Genomic DNA, 15,297 nt, shown 5'->3' on the forward strand with positions numbered 1-15,297 from the left:
AAGTTTATAAAATTTATATATTAGGAAAAAACATACATGAACTATTGGAAGTTCATTCTCATACTAGCATCATTCACTTATTTACCAAACAGGAAAAGGGTAACTTACCTTACAGAGATAGTTTTTAGTGCAGCTGACTGTAACTCAAGTGGACTTTGCATTGCTTATTTAAGAAGTTTCAGGAAAGGAAACTCTTAATAGGCACTGTTGTATCCTTTCCCTTCAACGAGGCAACCAACCACTGGCAGGACTGACTTTCTGCATCATCTGGTTTTTGTTTTAGGTTTTTGCTGGAGGAAATACTAATGATGTGACTGACAAACGAGTATGATATTATCTCACCCTGACATATTTCTGAGACAATGAGATTCACACATTGAAGAGAGCATTCTAAAGGGCAGAGAGCAGGAGAACTTACGGGACATGACCCTAGATTTCAGAGAAATTTCCCCCTTTAAATTATTCAACCTTCAAAATTACAACCACTGCCATAATTATATTTCCAAAAATTACCTTTCATAGAGATAATAGACATTTTCAGTTTAAATTAAATCAGAAAAAAATTTAGCTTGAACTGGGTTTCATCAATTTTCCCTGTATACATATATTCATGAAAATTTTTCATATGCCCTTTAGGGGCTCATGTTCTTATTTAGTGAATAGATACAAAAAATATATGTAATTGTTACATACAAATAAATTTAGCATATATAAAGGTAAGTTCTAAGTAAAATTAGAAATGGAGAAAATAAAGTTAATGTAGGAATTTCTAATAATAATAAACACTATATGTGTATTATATATACACATACAAGCTCTCACACACACACCTTTTATTTCATTGAGGTTACTAACTTGAAAAAAGCTAAGAAGAGGGACACAATGAACACATACATATCTCCTGGAATGCTGATCTGAGTTGCACCTGTGAAAAATTCAAGACGGAAATATTTATTTTGTACTACCAAGCCAAATATCAATGAGCTAAAATCCTTGACAGATATTAAGTTAGAATTTACTCGGAGAGAACATCGAGTTCTATTATTAATACAGTTCAAAAATAAGTTTCTGTAATAAGGCAAACCAGAGTTACCTAGAAATTTCAAATGGTATTTCATTCATCCATTCCTCAGTCATTCAACAGATGTTGCCTATGTACCAAGCACTGTCTCTGTGAACCAAACAAAAAATCCTGCCCTCATGGAGCTTACTATTCTACAAGATAAAAACAGAACTAAGCTACTTGAAGCAGAGGGCAGGGGAGTACAGGGGCTATTGGGTGGGGGTGGGGTGGGGTGGGGTGGGGTCGGGTGGGCTGGGCTGGGCCCTGGGAGTTGACTGTGGGAAGCAGGGCAGCTGTGGAGTGCAGCACACTGCAGAGGTCACAGGAGTAGGTCACAGAAACAGGTCACAATGAGCCACAGGTCACAGAGTTGGGTTTTGTTTTTTCTTTCCATGGCCCTCAGAATAAAATGCAAATACATAGTGTGGCACTCTCAGTCCTCCAGTCCGGCTCAGGCTAGCCCTAGCTCTCCGTAACCCCTCCTGCGACACTTCTCATCAAAGTCACAAGGGGGCACTAGCTTCACCTTTCCCTCAGTATCTCTGCAGGACCCACTCCTCCTCTCTGCGAGACCTCCCTCTCCCCACAGTTTTTCCCTTCCCCCTTTCGGCCATCTGGGCTAATTTCAGGTATTGACTCTTCCAGAAAGCCTTCCTGTGTCATCAACCTCTTGCTAGCTGAGTGCTTTCCCATGTTTTCACAGAATATAACACTACCCCTATCACGTTCTTTATTATGTTTACATGGTAGTTTAGTCCCTTGAAAATCAGGGGTGGGTCCATTTACCTGGTATCCCATGTTCCCAACAGGGTTTGGCATATAAAACAAATATGTGTGGCATGAATGATTGATCTTAAACCAGGCTTAAATCTCTCTACAAAATTATAGAGTTATTCAATTTATCAGGTCCACACAAAAGATGGCAATTTGTGAAAAAGCTCTACTTCTGAATCATCCTATAAAACCTCCAGTTCTTTCATGTCAGTAAAACAATTTAGCTTAAAATTAGTTGGTTCACTAATTAAATAAGAAATGCTAACTAAAGTTTTACCTAGCCAGAAACTCCCAGTAGAAATGAGGCAGTTGATTAAAACAAGCAAAGTACAAAGGCATTTCTTTCTGTTTGTTCACAAAGGCATTACCCATTAAATCTTTCTTTGTCTTCTCTACTTAATGAAATAAAGGCCACAGGGAACCAAAGTAATCAAAGTGGAACACAATGCCTCTCTCTTTCCTAACAGTTCTTCCTTTACTTTAGAGAAGAAAAGCCTGGGGAATCAGACGCTGCAAGCAGGTGAGAGAAACAGACCTTTTAAGTACTTTGATGACAAGCTAAACTGAAACCAATGAACCAGTACAAACCTCAAAAGGGTCTGAGTCTACACTTAATATTAGAAAATCAAGATGAGAAGCAAAATAGCTTCTAAACCAAATGTGGACTTGTATTCGCATTTTTATGTCCTTGATTTGTATCCATATATATGTTTAGGTACTTGATTAAAAAGAAAACAGAAAATGAGAAGAACAATAACCATTATTTAACTCTCCAGATTTTAGGTTTCTCTAAAGCTTTTTCTTTGACTCTGCTGTTTGGTTATGTATCAAATATAGTATGTTGATATAGAGCACATTTTTATAACATGCAAATTAGCTTCCTAATCTGTATACCAATTAAGATTTCCCAGCATCTTGGGCCTTAATATTAATAAAATGAGAGTGTGACAATATGCCTAAATAAGAACAAGTTTTTAATGAAAAAATAAACATTGTCTAAAAGCTGAAAATGCAAACCTGAAATAAAACATGGAGTATAACAGGTTATCAAGAAATTCATGCTTTCTAACTAAGGCAGGGCTTCAGATGACAGCAAAGTCACTCCGTTACAGAGTGCCTGCCTACCTTCCTCAGCCCCAATATGAGTTCTCAATATAATTTATTGAGAAAACACAGAGCTCTTACCTACAGAACAACATAAATTACCAACAATACATTTTCAAAATTGTTTTGTTTTGTTCTGTCTTGGGCTATCTCTTCTTATTAGATTGGATTTCCCTAACTCGAGTCCCAGAAGGAAGGAGGGCCCCAGTTCCTACGATGAAATTCAGAAAGGACATTTTTTCCCCATTCCCTGGTACTCTAGGCACGTAACCTAAATTAGGCTAATTAGGTGTTCCTCCTCTGTCAATCTATAGGATATTGATTCAAGTCAGCAAGTCCAGTTACTAGAAAATTTGTGGGCTTTCCTAACCCACCATTGCTGCCCCTTCTTTGGGGTGTGCCATCTTTCTGAGTCTGGTTGTTCAGTCTTCCCTGTTCATAAATCCTTCAACATTTAAATCAGCGGAGGCTGGGACTATTATTGAGCCTGAGCAGAACTGGCTTCTGCTTTCTGTCATGATTATTTGCAAGAACTCAGGATTGGGGAGATCATTGTTTTGTCTTAGTTACGTTTCTCGTATTCTCTTAGAAGGTTAAACAGGAACATTGCCTTTGCAAAAGAATATTAATTTCAGAGAGTCATGGAGAGTTGAACAAACTTCCTAAAAATATATTTAAAAAGCAAAAGAAAAAATGTGATTCAAAGAGCCTTAACTTAAGGGCAAGTGCTTGCAAATCCTAGTGGGACAGACTCAGTTCAACCAGCAGTTCTCAACTCATGGTGACTGTGCTACCCAGGAGACATTTAGCAACATCTGGCATCACTAACGATCACAACTGGGAGAGGCGTGCTGCTGCTGGCATCTAACAAGCGGAGAAGGGTGATGCTGCTACAACACTACGAAGAATTCTCTCCCTTAAAATGTCAGTAGTGTCAAGGTTGAGATACCCTGGTCTACACTAACATCTCCCTTTAAGTCAGATGTAGATACCATTTTTACCATGTATAATGTGCACTTTTTGTGCAAATTTTTTAGGGAAAAATAAGGTTGCACGTTATACCTGGCAGAATATGGTAAATGCCCCACACAGCCAGAACAGCTCTCCCACAGTCCACAATGCTCGAATGCTGCTATAATTGCTTCTGAAACCCCCTTCTTACCCTAAGGTTAAAAGAGAATCTCATAATTCATTTGTCAATATCACGATTCCCATACAACTACGCAGGTGAGGGAAAAAAGAAAAAGAAAGAGTAAATAAGAGTAAGGAGCGAACATGGGCACAGAGCTACAAAGGGCCAAGAGTGCCTGAGGGAGTGACAGGACACCCCGGGTGAAGAAATTGTTGTGTTAACAGCCACAGACATTGGGAAATAAAACTGAGGGATGCCATGATCGGACTCCAAAGCATCTTATATGTCACAGTAGCCCCCATTTTACTCTCTGAGTAACAGCGATTTTTAAGGAAAAAAATTCTGGGTAGGGTAGAATAATATGTTGTTTCTTAAGGAAAAAAAAAAACCTCTGGTGTCAGTTTAAGTGATGATCTGACATGAGTAAGAAGTATGCTGGAAGATAGCTTCAATAGTATAAAAGCTAAATTTAGAATGGCTGGAAGAGGTGATGGCAAGAGGGATGGAAAACAAAAGCCAGAAAGGACTTAAACATATTCTTAGAGATTTCCAGTACCACAAAATATAAATTTAAAAGATAAAAACACTTTCAATGAGTTAGCACGCCTCTATTTGCAATGTGCATCAAAAGAAAAATACGGTAACATGTCAATGTATTAAGAGAATTAAAGATTTTACAATGATAGTGTATGCTATGTAAAGAATTTCTGTGTGACTTCCAAGTGACATGTACAGAAAACTCATAGTATTACCTGATCCAGGACTTCTTTGTAGGTGATAGTCGCCTTAGTGTTTGTAACAGGACTGTCGTAAATGATCGCAATCTTATCTCCTTGACCATTTTCAATATGACGATCAACGGCATTATAACAAATGTTAAGCATTCCTTCCACAAACCTGAAAAATATTTGGAAAGTAAACGTGAATGACTCTTTTCAGAAGATACCAATACTTCACTAGCCTTGTACGTTTCTAGGTTGGCAGCACTGTCCTTACAACAGTGCTTTCCTCTGTATGTCACGCCAGGCAACAATCGTATGAACTAGATGCTTAAGATCGTACGCGAATGACATTTTGATTTTAATGTTTATGTATTTATTTTCATGTACACTAAAAAAAACCTCACTCTTCTAAGTGACATCTTTGTGGATTTTATTGTGTAGGATGAAACTAGAGTATAGAGCAATAAAATAATCTACATCGATAAAATGAACACGACAGAAGTGCAGCACAGATGCAATAGGCTGAGAGGGCAAATGATAGATGTACGGCTGAAGCTTGGGCAGCTGCTGCAAAAAAGAAAAAGAAAAAAGCCCGACTTACTGGAAAATTCAAATCTCCTTTGAAAGATATCTATATGGATAGACAGACATATACTATATTAGTTTCAATTAAATATGATGTCTTCAATTACATTAAAATATATAATTTCCTCCCACATGTTGGAAATGCTTTGTAATTTTAATAAAGAATGTGTTGCATGTAAAATTTTAATTTATATGAAATTTCACGATTCAATACTTTTCACCTCTTAATTGATCAATGCCTTCCTTTGAAAATACAAACATTGCATAGATGGATGGAAATACATTTTTAAGAAAATATAACTCATTTTTACAAAGAGACTAAGCTTTTACCGCTTTTGGAAGAGGAGGGACTAGAGTAAAAATACAAGCACAACAATGGTTCATTTGTCAGACAAACAAACATTATAACACCAAATAATAGGAAAAAATATTGAAGAAACAAGAAAATTCCTGTTAAGTAGCTGAGTATCACAGTCAGGTCTTCACTCAGAGTCTTGAGTGAAGTTAAGCAGGGAATTAAGAACAGATGTAGACACAGCGGCAGCATTAAGTAGTAATAGATTCAGAAGGCAGCAGGAGGAGGGATCATTTCATCACAATCAAACAACACTACATACTTCAATAACACTGGCTATGACTACCTTACAGCATAGTACGAGAAGTAATTAACATAATGATTCTGAATTACCCAGGGTGAGAGATTCAATATTTTTCAAAAACATTGTCTCTGTCCCCACGCCCCCACCTGCTGCAGTGAAGAATAATTCCCTTGGTTTTGGCTTTTCCATGTGACTTGCTTTGTTTAATCAGCACACACAATGCAAGCAGAGGCCTGAACGCACTTGGACACTAGACTTGCTCTTCCTCTCGTCTGCTTTCTCCAGAAGAGCCTCCAAGTATTGCTGCTGCCTCCTTCTCACCCTGGACCTCAGAAAAAAAATTTGCGGGTGGGGACAGAGCCCACCAGCAGCAGAAAGCTCAACCCAGCCTGATATGTCTTGGAGCAACGTTTCCAGTTACACACATCCCAGACCTGCTGATCCCATGACAATCTAAAGACACATGGACATAACTGCTTTTCATGATTGGGAGATTTTATGGTTACTTGATTCGCAGCATAATTATAGCCATAATTAACCAATACATCAAGAAAAAGGTACAGTTTACTCAACATCTGTAGCAAAAATAAGGAAAGATGTTATATAAAAATTTCCTACAAGATATCCCTGTGTATTTTTTGTTGCTATATTTGCTTGTGTTTCTGAAAAGACTGCATTTCAGACACATGAAGGTTGAGTTGCTGGAACATGTCTTCATGCCATTTTTCTTTTTCCCTTTATCTACAGCTTCTACTCTACCACTTTTTTGTGCTCAACATTCGATCATGTTTTGACATGTCACAGAAAGGGGCCCTTTCAATTCCAAAGAGTCATGGAAAATTTACTTCATAATTCACCCTCAGCTCAACCCAGACAATCGGAGGCTTCTCACCCTGCCCCCGTCCTCACTGTGTACTTCACACCTACTATTCCCAAACTAGCAGCCTTCCAAAGACACAATCTTGAGAGAGTAAGGTGCTGTTGAGACCATGGGGATTGAATATATGACTGAATCCAGTTAAGACCTTTACATAAATGTTTAAAATTCTAATGGGCAGGTGCAGAGAACTGCTCATCTTGCAGCCACCGAAGACAAATCTGGAATGGAAGTTGCCTTGCTTATTAAACCTGCTACCTACCAATCTGGAATGGCCTGCCTCTTTCTTGGTCCTTCTTGCCTTCTCTGCATGGGGGTTGGTCTGCAAACCAACAATATCTTTCATGGAATCTTCTCCCTTTGCCAAATTTTTAATTGACAGTAAGCTCTAACATTCTATATCCATTCCTTTGTTCACTATACATACTTTCTCTAAGTGATCTCTACATTCCTATGGTTTCAACCTCCACCATTGGCTTTAGCCCTAATCTTTTTGAGTTCCATACACTTATAGCCCATCATCTGCTGGACATTTATATTGGAAAAAATAAGTCCAAAATTATTATCATTTTCAGCCAACCTCCAACCCACAGCTTAGCTTGTCAGTCTAAAATACAAGAACCAGTTTATGAGGCAAAGTGTTTATTTGGGATCCCAAAATTGATATTTTGGGGGTAAACAGATTTAGGCAAAAACCCAAATAGTTTTTAGATTACAGAAGAGGAGATCATGGTTTTTATGATATAAAAAAAGAAAATGAGGTGAGATGTTTTTAAATGATTTCATATTTGTACTTCATTGATTGGTCAGGTGATGTGGTCACTAGGTAACATTTCACCTTTCTCAGTCCTGTCAACAGGAAATTCTCATTCTTGGCGTCATGGAATGTGGGTGGTCTGGTCCAGTTCAAAGGTTCAGAAACAGGACATGGAAAGCAGTTCCTCTGAAATGGCTGCTCTGGTTCCATTTTAAAATGGCTCCACTTAGGTCAATTTCTACATTTTTCCCTTTTGATCACAGTATTTTTTTTCAAAAGCACCACTTATCAATCAGGGTAGAGTTTCTCAGTTTTCTCCCCTTTTCACGTTGTGATCCCCTATTGTGAGGAATGCTCATTCCTGGTATGTCACACCCCACATAGGAGGGGACCTGGTGTTCTTGGGAGCCTCTAAGCCACCTCTGAGCAACAAGCATGCCAAAGCAGAGGAGGGCTTGTCATGCAGTCCTATGAAAGAAGCAAAAGCTAGCAAAGTTCAGCACTGGTGTTCAAATCATCTCATCTTGTCTTTCAAATGTCCATCTAAGGGCCTGTGTGTATTAGAAATCAACCCCAAATGCTGCGCTGCCGTCACTCGTGTGGAGTTCTTATAGCACTGTGAAAGATGGTCGGTTTAGGGTTTAACAACAGCAATTAGTCCTAAAATTAAAAAACAAGACACCAGTTCCACATTGTAGGATAAGTCTGAACCATGAGGCCGCCCCATCTAAGCAGATCAAAAGACCAAAAGCCCTGCAGAGGTAGCTATAACCAGTGGGCTTGTTCTCTGTTTTTCCTATAATTGTGTTTCTATCGGCCCTGAAGAATTTATTCAAGTACACAGTGGTGACACAGATATAACCTTGTTCTGCAAGAATATAGTCAAAAGCAATTCAGTTATCTGAAACAACTTGAGCAAGCAAATGTAAGGATTTTTCCAGTGCAGCCATGGCTTTGGCAATAGATTTAGCAATAGCCCCTAAAGTTTTAAAGAAATTTGTGACCATATATTCATTTGCACCAAGACTCCAATGTGGAAATAAAATTCTTGAAAATCTTATCCCTTCATTGTCAGACACATCACCTGCCATTTCTAGTTTTATTCTGCAATGTGTAAATTTAAGGGTGATAATCAATGCTGAGTCTCTGATTGACTAGGTAATGCAATAGACGTAACCAATAATCTGATTGTGCAATACCTTCCAAGTAGATAATAATTTAAGCAACTCCCATATAGATTTTTCTGCCAAGTGCAAGTGAAAATGAATCCCAGTGGGCACAGGTCATGAGTTATGATAATGAGATTTGCTGAACCGAAGATCTGAAGGTAGTAAGCACAGGGAAAATGTTGGAGAACATCAGAGACCTGTGGAATCACCTGACTGGTGAAATGAGTGCCTGAGTCATTATGACTAAAGTTCAAAAGGGGTCCCCCGGGTCAGCATAATTTATTTTCTGTAACATAATTTTAGCCACAGAGGAAGCAGTAGCCTCTCTACAAGGAGAACCGATTCTTATTGAACTCAAATCATACATAATATTGCTCTGAGAATAAAGAATGCTATTTGATATATTCTGAATTCCACAGGGATCAGGTAGAGTGAAAAAGGGATTGTTTCATCTTTGCTCACAAAGATGTACTTTACCAAATTGCTGTAAGTCATAGACAGCTTAAGAGAATAAGTTTCCTTAGGTCCAATTCAGTGGTATGATCTAAAAGTTGTCAGAAACTTGTATTCTAAAATATTTGTCAGAGTTCTTTCCATGAGTTTCTCTAAAAATGAAGCATAAAAGTAAAACAATACTCCTCTATAAATGGCAAAACTTAAAAATGCCCATTTTAAAAGATCTAATAAGCATCTACCACAATTAAATTGATAAATAAATTTTATTTCTGTAACATACTCATTATAAGAAGACAACTGGAATTATGACTGATATTATTAGCCAGAATTTTAGCATGGTGAGGCATAGGGCAGGCAACTCAAAATATGCCACTTTAAAATATTGATTATTCTGAATTAAAATTAATTGAAAACCAGCCAATGCAAGGACACCTTAACCTTTCTCACTTCCTTTTCTCCAGGAAGTGAGAAACAAATCCCTGTGCAATGAGCCCTCTCTGCCCCTGGAGACTGAGAGAAACATCCTTATCACCCGAATCAGAGAATTCAAGGCTGAGGAGAAGAATGTATAAACTACTCTTTCTACATTTTTTTTTTTTTTACTAATTTACTACTCAAGCACATCCTTTAATTAGATTCCTCACAAATGACCACCTAAACCTAAGCTGGGTTTTTTTTTTTTTACCCTTTACAAATTTTTGTTACTTTGTGTAAAAAGATATAAAACCTTCCCGATTTCTTAGTTCCTCTATGAGTATCCACTTATCTTCCTGTATGCACAAAATTAAATCAGTTTTTCCCCTTTTAATCTGTTTTAAGTCTATTTTATTAGTCTAGCCATATTAATTCAAGAGGGATTAGGGGAAATTTTCCCCCTCATTGACATAAATTTTATATAATTTCTATAATACATTAGCGTATTGATAATATTCACCCATGCAATAGAACCTAGGAAGGTCAGTTATCACTTATTTGACAATGCTCGCCATGTAATCTAACAGGTCAAGAAAGCCTAATTGGTTTAATATTTCTCTTCTATATGTGGAGGAACAAATCTTCTGGACCCTGTTAAAAATCTCAAAGTTAGCTAAGAATTAGAAGGACTTCATTTGGAATTTGATTTGGGGAAGTTTGTCAAGAATATGAAAAGGACTGGACACTTGACTAAACAGGGTCATAGGTCATTGTGAATCAGTACCTAATCATCTATTCAACCAAATTGACAATAAAAAATTTCAAAAGTGGATACAGAAGATCACATAATTGCTGGCAAAACTTAGCTCCTTTAATATTGGAGAGACTAGACTCCTGAGTAATCGGAGACTTGACCACAGAGACAACATGAAGCACAGAAATTATGCTGACAAAGCACAACCACTTTGTTTCCAGGTAGGCTACTTGAAAGATAAAGGAACCTTCAATTTGTTGTCAAAATCAGATCAAAAGTCCAACAAAATTTGTCCTTCCAACAAAAAGAAGACCAATTCTAATTTTGTGTCAGTGTAATTTTGATATTTAGATAAATTTACTTAAATTTTAATCAGCTTGACCAAACATAAATTCCTCTCCAAAGATTCTTTTTTATAAACCTCTACAACTTTCTTTTTTTTATATTCAAATTTTGTCCAGTTTTTGGTTTTGGTCTCTCTTTAGGAGGAAATTACTTTATTTTCCCTAAACAACATGTATTTCATTCCTCATAGCTTCTTTTACTGCAACATACATTTCACTTTCCTTGCACACAAAGATGTTCCTCTTATTATTTTGAATAGGTTTAATTATATAAATTATATAAACCTAATTATATAAATAGGTTCCTGAGGGTTAAGCATTCTAACTGAATGCTAAGTGAAAACAACTAGTGAAAACTTCTAGTGAAAAGTAAGAATTAAGCAATTATGAACTGTTTTTTAAATGTTTTTAACATTCTGTGGATTAGCGGACATAAATATTATTTTCATGAGTTCTAACAGCACATGCTTTTTCACATACAGAAAAAATCTCTTAGCATTGCACAAAAGATGTGTTACTACTAGACCAAAATAGATTTAATCCCTCTGTAAAAGAAAGCAAAAAGTGGGTAAATCTATGTTTGGTAATTAATGTTTCAGTATTTTATTTTATTTGGAAATGATCTAAATTTACAATGAATTTCTATCATTTAACTTAATCCTATACTGTTTCAAACCGCCTTTCACACTATTGTCATTATTTTAAATTATCCGGGATGATGTTTCTTGTAGAGACATATTGGTCACATTGTTTTCATTATATTTGCAGGCTCAGTTCCTACAATCAAATGACTCATACACACACAAATAAAATAACCAAATTGCTATTTGGAAATATTGAATCAGTGTGTATAACCATCAGCAGTACCTGAAAACCCATGTCATCACACTCCTCCAAAAACAAATTATTCTCAGTCTTTTCCAACTTCAGAAGTAAAAAAACAGTTTCTATTTTAGTTTCTTTTATTACTAGTACTAAGTACAAGGTCTTCTCAATATTTTAAAATACTTTATACAGGACATTAAACTTAAGTCTGACATTGTTACAAGTTATTTTCTAAATTGTTTCACTAATTTTAAACTATAGTGTTCAAGACATAAAAAAATTAAAATTTTTATGTAGTCAAATAAACCTATCATTTTCTTTTGCAAGTTTTTCCCCTAAGATAATTAATTCTACTCTTGTTTGTTTCATTGATCTCTTCAAGGTGCCATTAATTTATTCATGTGTATATGTGCAATATGATATATATCTCTAGTACACATGTACTGCATGGTATGCATGTGTATACATATTGTGATGTGGCCGTACAACTGTATGTGTTTATCAACTTTTCGGGCATCATTTTTTTGACTAATGCTTACTGTCCTCATTCATTTATGATACTCCATTTGTCCCATATATATTAGCATTTTATATTTATAAAGATATAGACAGATAGATAAATAGATGGATAGATAATAGAGTCTTTGCCAGGGCTATATAACTTCTATATATAACTATTGGAATGTTACATCAATAGGGTCTTGTGAATAACTCTTTAAACTCAGCTTTTAATTCCATTGAGGAAAGAAATAAAACATTTCATATTCTTTATCCCACCCCACTCTTGCCCCAAATTTCTTCTGTAGAAAACTGCAAGCAACCTAAAGTAGATCGTATAGCCCACTTGAAAAACAGGAAAAAACCCCATAAAACTGAAGTTAAATTGATAAAAATAGTGGAACCACTAGAAATGGTGCTATCACTGGTCAGAAGAACAGTGGCAAATTTGGGGGAATATATAAAGCAGACAGGAGCAGAATGACTAAGTCCAGAAGTCATGAGAAACATGGTAGATCTGAGTATATTAATGCAGAAGCAGGATGTGAGGGCGATCTGGCTGCGACATCTGTCACCCCATTGATTGCCAGGGTTGACTGGGCTGATTTGGCTGGCTAGGGGGGTGTCCCCTTCCTCCCTCACCGGTCCAGATGCATCACTCCTGAAGCCATGCACTTGGTCGAAGGGGATGACCCTCCCACTAGAGGAGAGGAGCAGCTTCGGTCCAGGGTATACAAGTAGCTGCACTCCCCTGCTAGAACCTCCACACAAGCTCTTAAGGCCCAGAACCATTTCCGTGACATTTTACATACTATCAAACCAAAAGAAAAGAATATAGAGATGTAGAAGAATTTATACAATCATACTATAGAACCCATTCATGGGAAATCTCTAAATCCTAATGGAGCATATAATAAAATGGCTAAGCATGTCATAAAAAAATCAGTCAATAAAACTCTGAAATAACTTCAAGATCAGAGGCAAGTAGAAATAAAGGATGGACCAGGGATGTTTGGATCTATAATTAAGACGTAAGCAACCCCCTTCACACACGCATTCATACATACATGCACATCAGACAAATATTTAACAGCCTGCTGTTTAACTTTCTGAAATAGGAAGTGCTTCCGCATGGATGACCCTCTAGGAGTTTTAAGGCCCATAGAATGGGAACAGGCTCTGCATAAGTTCTTGGGTCCTAAAAACCCCATGTACCATTACCACCTGAAAACCCCACTTCTCCCTTAAATGGTCCCTAAAAATTAGGCCATAGGAAGAAGGACTCCAGTAACCAAAATCAGCATTAATGAGTAAACAGAGATCCTTACTTGGATTCTGAAATGTACTCCACTCAGCACCTGCATCTCAAACTCAGTTGTGTGTGTGTGTGTGTTTGTGTGTACAGATAAATAGATAGGCAAACAGCTGGGAAAGTAGATAGATGATAGCTAGAAAGATAGATAGATAGATAGGTAGAAAGAAAGAAAGAAAAAAAGAGTAGAAAACAACATAAAGCTGTGGGGAGGGCATATTTTCAACATCAATACCAAGGGGAAACATACATTTGCAACCTCAATGATATTTAAAGTATACCTAAAAATCAATAAGAAAATAAATCCAATAGGCAAAGAATCTCAGGACACTATTCATAGATGAATAAGACAATACTGGCCAATAAACAACAACAAAAAGTCATGTTCGGCCCTAACAACAATCAAGTGGATGACCGAAAACAACAATGAGATGCCCTTTTCCCCACTGGACTGACAGAAAGGTAAAATAAGTTGTGTGGTAAGAGTGGAGAGAAACCAGCATTCTCATATCATGTTTATGACCACATAAAGTACATAGTTCAGCAACATAGGAGAAGATACATATCTCCAAGATGACTTCTCAAAGAAAGTCACTTGTGTGTTAATCTCTGTTGTATAAAAGAACAAGAAGGATTCTAGACAAATGGACAAGAAAATGTTAATAGTGCTAAATTCTGGGTAAAGAAAAATTTGAGGGGCAGCATGGAAAAGGGATAGTCTATATTTTTATCTAATAAATGACTTCTGTGTTGCTTAATTTTTATGAACATGTATTTATGTACTGAATAGGTGATTTAAATATATTTAAATAAATATAAATTAAAATGGTCAAAATTGCTTGGCTCTTAGACTTACTGAATTAACTTACTTACTTACTTAACTTTACAATCACTATAACTAATATTAATGAAAAATTTTTCATTAAATAAAAACATCTCTTTTTTTAAAGATTTTATTTATTTATTTTTAGAGAAAGGGGAAGAGGGAAAGAAAGAGGAAAGAAACATCAATGTGTGGTTGACTCTCGCACACCCCCAACAGGGGACTTGGCCCTCAACCCAGGCATGTGCCGTGACTGGGACTCAAACCAGGGACCATTTGGTTCACAGGCCAGGACTCAATCCCCTGAGCCACACCAGCCAGGGCTGAAAATGTCTTTTTAATTTTTACCTAGTAAAAAGGAGCATTTCTTATAGTTATGACAACATCTAAACTCAGATTTCAGAAACTAAAAATTAGGCCATACACTTTTTGCTTCTTTTTATTCAATTTTCTCATCAAAATCAACCTCAAGCTGCTGAACAGTTACAGTAAAGGGCTACATAGAACTTTCTAATCACACAGAGATTTGCTATAAATCTGTCATCACCATTCCTGCTGTCCACTATGGTTTCCGCTGTCCTCACTCCAGATACTCACAAGACTGCACTTTCATATCCATAAAATGAGGCAGGACCAAAAAGCTTGCTCTGGCCTGTGACACAGCCACAGAAGTAATCAAAGACATCTTTAAGATCCAATGCGTTTTCACCACGTTTTCTTCACTCTTTCTTCTACCACAAAAACAAGTGACTTTCCAAGGGGTAACTATGAGCCTGTATCCTTCAGTGGAGATGGACAATGTGGAGCAAATCTCCCAGGTAACCCAAGATAAACTTGTATGAGTGACACATACCTGGGCTTTTTAGACCAGGGAGAGTTGAGGGTTGTTTATTCCTGCAGAAAAATTTAGCCTATCCTGACAGATCTAAAAGTCTTAAGATTTGTCAGTTTTTGAAAATTGAAACAAACGTTAAAGTTGCCATATTTCATAATTAAGAAACAGCGGGATACACCCCAGGGCAAACGAAATGGGAAGAATTGCCAGTAGTGCAATTATATAGTCACTACAGCCATCTTAGACGTCCGTGA

At 36.9% G+C, this 15,297-nt stretch overlaps 1 protein-coding gene across 1 annotated transcript in view; it reads right to left on the reverse strand.

Moving 5' to 3' along the window:
* ACSS3 (acyl-CoA synthetase short chain family member 3) overlaps nucleotides 1–15,297 on the reverse strand; it is a 77,319-nt gene that overhangs the window by 38,775 nt on the left and 23,247 nt on the right. Inside the window, exon 2 of the mRNA XM_037042806.1 lies at nucleotides 4,826–4,970. Within this exon, the coding sequence (XP_036898701.1) occupies nucleotides 4,826–4,970 (145 nt within the window). The remainder of the gene's footprint in view (nucleotides 1–4,825; nucleotides 4,971–15,297) is intronic.

The sequence above is a fragment of the Sturnira hondurensis genome, unplaced genomic scaffold, assembly GCF_014824575.4.
Source record: "Sturnira hondurensis isolate 20B ecotype Veracruz unplaced genomic scaffold, ASM1482457v3 Scaffold0003801, whole genome shotgun sequence".
Taxonomy (NCBI): domain Eukaryota; kingdom Metazoa; phylum Chordata; class Mammalia; order Chiroptera; family Phyllostomidae; genus Sturnira; species Sturnira hondurensis.